The 5145-nt window shown below is 38.3% G+C and overlaps 1 protein-coding gene across 2 annotated transcripts in view; it reads right to left on the bottom strand.

Annotated features, from left to right (window-relative positions):
* Window positions 1-367: 367 nt before the first annotated feature.
* ACTR3B (actin related protein 3B) overlaps window positions 368-5145 on the bottom strand; it is a 113455-nt gene continuing 108677 nt past the window's right edge. For both annotated transcript variants that reach the window (XM_004702327.2, XM_045289972.1), the window contains 2 exons: window positions 4908-4991; window positions 368-1249 (listed from right to left, as the gene is read on the bottom strand). In XM_004702327.2, the coding sequence (XP_004702384.1) occupies window positions 1154-1249; window positions 4908-4991 (180 nt within the window). In that variant the 3' untranslated portion in view covers window positions 368-1153. The remainder of the gene's footprint in view (window positions 1250-4907; window positions 4992-5145) is intronic.

The following is a 5145-nucleotide window of genomic DNA, read 5'->3' on the forward strand; positions in this document are numbered from 1 at the left end:
ATACCACATGAAAAAATGTAATAAACTTAAATTCATTAATTTAAACAAATAATCTTTCAGCAAATGTCAGAAATTTTAAAATCATGAATTCTGGATTCCTGAGAAGCAATATTCGAAACCTTATTAAACCAACCTCATACCTTCCCCTCCCCCCAATGTCTCTGACAGATAGTCGTCACCTGAACTACTTCCAGAGATGAAGTTCCCACTACAATCTACATCATTTTAGGAAATGCTCTTCCACAGACATGGCATTAATCATCAACTTCTCCACTGATAGGGATGTGGAGGAAAATTCTGAAACTTTTTTTGAAATAAGTATGGGTAAAGGGACAGAACCCAAAAACCATCACACTACAGCAAGAAATGTTTGTAAAGATTCCAAGTTTTATTACAATGGTTCAAGGTAGTATTTTATCCACCACTCACCAACAACAAACCAGTATTTCTGTAAACAATTCCAGAAAGTTCAGTCAAGAAAACAAACAAAAAATAGTTATCTGTAATAATTCTTACACAATACTGTTTAGTGTTTACATGTCATGTGACTCCAAATACAATAAAATCATTTTCTAGCAAACATGGCAAAATAAGTTTACTTTGTTTGCCTATAAGCATGAGAACACGCCTCACAGTTTAGAACTTCATGTTACAATACTCCATGACATCAGTATCTACTCGTGCTTAGAACCAGCCAATTGTACCAAAGATCATAAAATACAAAATAATAGGAAATATAAATATCAGTTGTATTTCAAGTTTATAACATTTTATTTACAAAAATAGACTAAAAGGGCTTACACCCCATATTTATTTCCTAGGGAAGAGCTTTTTTGCTGTTTTCTAGTGTTTCTCTTCTTAACAATTTTATAGTGATACCTGAATTCCTTCAGAAGGATATTTATCAGCTAGAATTCTGATAGAAAGGAGGAGATAAAATTGGGGCATAAGAAGGGAGAGAGATGAATACACATGAGCAGTTGCTATAGAAATGGATCTCAGAGATGGCCTGGGGAACTCATGCAGGTGAAGTACAACATGCCCCTTGGACATGACACCAAATGCCAGTTGTGTACAGGACCAAGGTCTCGTGGGTTCTGAAGGTCACTTGCAGCACTACCTTGCCACTTGAAGGACTGTCTGCCGGTGAGCACTAGGACATGACCCCAAAGACAGGATTGTGACGGCAAATGCTGGGGCCGTACTCCCCGTAGTCTCTCTTGGTGTGGCACACTTGAAAGAACTCCGGCTACGAAAAAAGTCAAAATTAGAAGAATCGTGTAAATATTATAAAATAAAATTAAACAAACTATTAAGAGAAACTAAGCTTACTGAAAACCTACTTTTTCTTTCTTCAGACTTGAGGTAGAAATTGACCTCTTCAATTGAGTGAACTACAGAATTTCCTTTATTTCTTTTTCAAGGACATGTAGTTGTGTTGTCAGTGAGGATTTACACAGCAGTATCCATTTGATAATTTCTATGCAAGTTATTCCATGGCATCAGTTGTATGCTCCATAAAACATGAACATTTTCATTATTTCTGCTATCATTGTTCTATTTTCAATAATCTAGTTTCCCTGCCCCTTAATCATCTTTGTATTAAAGTGATTATTGGCTATTTGGTCTCATATAGGGAGCACAAGACTTATAAGTGATAGTCATTATTTTGGGGGTCAATTTTTAATTTGGGCAATAGTCTCAGGGCCATTCTCAACCAGTCTTCTATGTCTATTTTGTTGTTGTTGTTACTTTTTAATTAGGAATTTGGGTTTCTGATGTACATTTTTATTCCATTCTATAAAGGTTCATCTATGATGGGCCTGACTAGAATGGTCACCATCCAGCTCTTCTGGTCTCAGACGAGGCCATGGTTTGTGCAACCTACTTACATTGTAGACTCTTTTTTTCCCCTTTGAATCTTTGGTTCCCCTCTTCCTCTTTTGTTCCAAACAAGTATCTTAGATGTCCACTCACAAGCTTTTAAAACTCCAAATACTACTCATTAACTAGAATGTCAAACATAACTATGATCCACAAGGGTAAGTCAAAGATTATTGATATAGGGGTTCCAATTCACCTTTAAACATTTCTCTGCAGCCAGTGGATGGCTGCAGACAAGTTCTCTCAGTTCTCTCACTTCTCTTGGTCTCATTTGGGTGCCTTCAGAAAAGGGCCCATCAAAACAGTGACTTTGGATGAGGATCTGCTGGGCCAGTTAAATTCAAGGCAGAGAAGTCCGATCTGAAGGCTATGGTAGCTGTTTTGTGAAATGCTGTGGTACAAATGAATCAGTTGGTATGGCTCTTCTATCCAGGTGACTGGGAGTGAACATGAAAATAAGGTGTACGTATTGGAATCTAATGTGGGGACTGGTCAGTTCTGCCATTCCACTCAGGATAAAGTGAGCAATCTCAGAACCAGGAATGGACATTTCAGAACCACCAAGAATGAAGAGCCATAAGCAGTGTGTCCTTAGAATCCTGAGTTCCCTGTGTAGAGACAAGGCAACAGAGGCAGCAGCACTGAAAGCATGGGACAGAGTAGACCCATGGAACAAGTCAAGAGTGCCTGTAGGGAGGACACTGGCTTGAAGAATGGGGTGCTTTGGGGCATTTATCAACACTAAATAAGATTTTTAACACTTGCCTGAGAAAGGCAGAAGTCAAGGAACTGTGTAGCTGAAAAGCCAGGAACCAGAAAAAGATGTGCCTGTTAGCACGGCTGAGAAAAAGCACTATAGACAAAAGAATTGTCTCCCTAACTGTGTTAGAGGGGGTTCTCTAGAGAAACAAAACCAGAATGCTAATAATTTTATATATACTTATACAGATAGATATATGTATAACACAAGAAATAAACAGTTAATTAAATTATAAAACAGTACAAATGGCTCAGTGCAACTCACTCCCATGAGACAGTTGTGAGACACTGGCAGTCCTTCAAGTCTTGAGGGCCACCGGGTAGTCCTCTGTAGAGCAATTCAGGCTACCCGGGCACAGGCAGCAAGCAGCAAGGCAGGTCACCAACAGTCAGCCTGATGACAGGGTCTGACAGTCCTCAGCTCAAGAGATGTAAATTCCAATGTTGTGACGAAGCAGGTCTTGAAGGAACCCCAAATTACAGTGACACAGTCCACGGGTCAGGTGTCCCACAGGTAGTGTAGCTTGCCAATTGAGGCAAAGAACAAGCAAGGCAGCTGCACACTGGTCCGATGATCAAAGAGCAAGAGACAAAAAAGGCAAGGCTCACCGAGCCATTTATCTTTCTGCCCTTCAATTAATCCCACATCTGTTTATCGGCCAGGTTGGCACAATAAACTAACTACCTCACTATTATTTCTGATCCTGAATTGTAACCTGCTTACTTCCCTAACAGGATCCATCATCATGAGTATGACTGTGAGTTCCGTGTGGCCATTGCAATGGATTACTAAAACCCAGCAGGGAAGAAGAATGCTGAAGGAGAAACAGTTGGTGGTAGAATAGGGTAAAGAAGGTTGGAGGCTGGAGGCCTACAGAAATTGGCATTAGGCAGATACAGAGCCAAGCTCCCCTTCCAGTACTGTAGCTGGAGGAGGTCGGCTGTGACCTCCATGACACCTTCTTGCAGACTCCAAAGGAGCAATCTTGACAGCTTGTCCTAAAGGACACGAGATGGGGGCTGAGGGTGAAGAAATTTGTTAAGAAAACTGAAAGGTCCATTGGTGAGGAAAAAACAAGGAAAACTGAAGTGGGGAATTGTTTTCCAAAACAACAGTACATCAGCTCATTCTTCAAGGGAAGCAAGGGCTGTCCTATGAGAATTTAATTGGGAAACCAGACCTCATCCAATCTAAAACCCTCACCTTGCCCCTTCAGACTTCTTTTTGTTCCCCCAATAAAAAATATATTTTTAAAGGAATCCCTTGAGGATGCCAGACAAAACTACCATTTCAACATGGTATAAACTGAAGAACAAATGATTCTTTGGATAAGTGGTGGAGAGTTAAAAATAATGCCTTCAGAAGTGTATAGACCTAGAAAGGGAATATACTGAGAAACAATAGCTTCACATTTTAATGGTTTTCAATGTTTCTATGATTTCATAGCAAAATTTTTTTACTTACCTTGGTCATTTTTGCTGTTCTTTCAAAATTACGTATGCCACATCACTATCAACAGGTTCTTTGTGTGTGTATTTTTTATTAATCTCACTAATTTGGTCCATCTGGGTGTACTTTACGTACATTTGGTGTTGCTTTTCCCATCACCAAGAATAACAAGTGCTTACTATCCAGAGAGTAAATTCCTTTCCCAAGCCTACCACTAGTAATCACTAATAAACATTAGTTTCTGTATATTTACTTGCTCATGTCATTTCATAAAAATGAGAACATGTAATATTTACTACTTTTTAAATATGGGATTGACTTATTTCACCCAACATGGTATCTTCCAGGTTCATCCACGCTCCAAAGTGTTACAGGCACTCTCTTTCTTTATCACTGAGCAGGATTCCACTGTACATACACTGCTTTCTTCTTTTTAAAAGTCATTCACTATTTATTTAGGGCCAACTATATACTTGGAACGATTGGTTAGCTACTAACAAATGTGAAGGAAAAACTAAGAAAAACTAAGAATAGGCATTGGAATTAATAAGCAATCTAAGATTGTCTACATTATTTGGGGATTTCATTTAGTCACTCTATCTGTAACAACTAATTAGCAAGAACAATTGTGAATTAGTTATGCAAATTTAGTTTTTTTGCAACTTAAAATATTAAAATCTTTTTTATATTTTATAGAATTAAATATGGAGGACTTTCACATGTACACACTATTTAATCTTCCTAAGGTGATAGTCATTAAAACTCAATAGGAAACACCACAGAAATGAAAACACAGAACCTACAAAAGACTTACAGTTGAAGCAAGCATTGAGCCTCCAAACCACACAGCATAGCGCTGCATATGATGTGTTATCACCTGAACTTCCACAGGTTTAGGCTGGAAAATAAAATCATTTGTGTTTAGTTCAAGCAGAAAAAACAAATTCCTGTTATAATCTTTCAACTGGCGTGAAAGTGATTTTCTTCCAAGTGCAGGAAACATTTTAATGACACAATAATCTTTTTGACTACTGAATTATACAACTGTCTCT

This window comes from Echinops telfairi, unplaced genomic scaffold (genome assembly GCF_000313985.2).
Source record: "Echinops telfairi isolate 266 unplaced genomic scaffold, ASM31398v2 ScPeMD7_31;HRSCAF=116, whole genome shotgun sequence".
Lineage (NCBI taxonomy): Eukaryota > Metazoa > Chordata > Mammalia > Afrosoricida > Tenrecidae > Echinops > Echinops telfairi.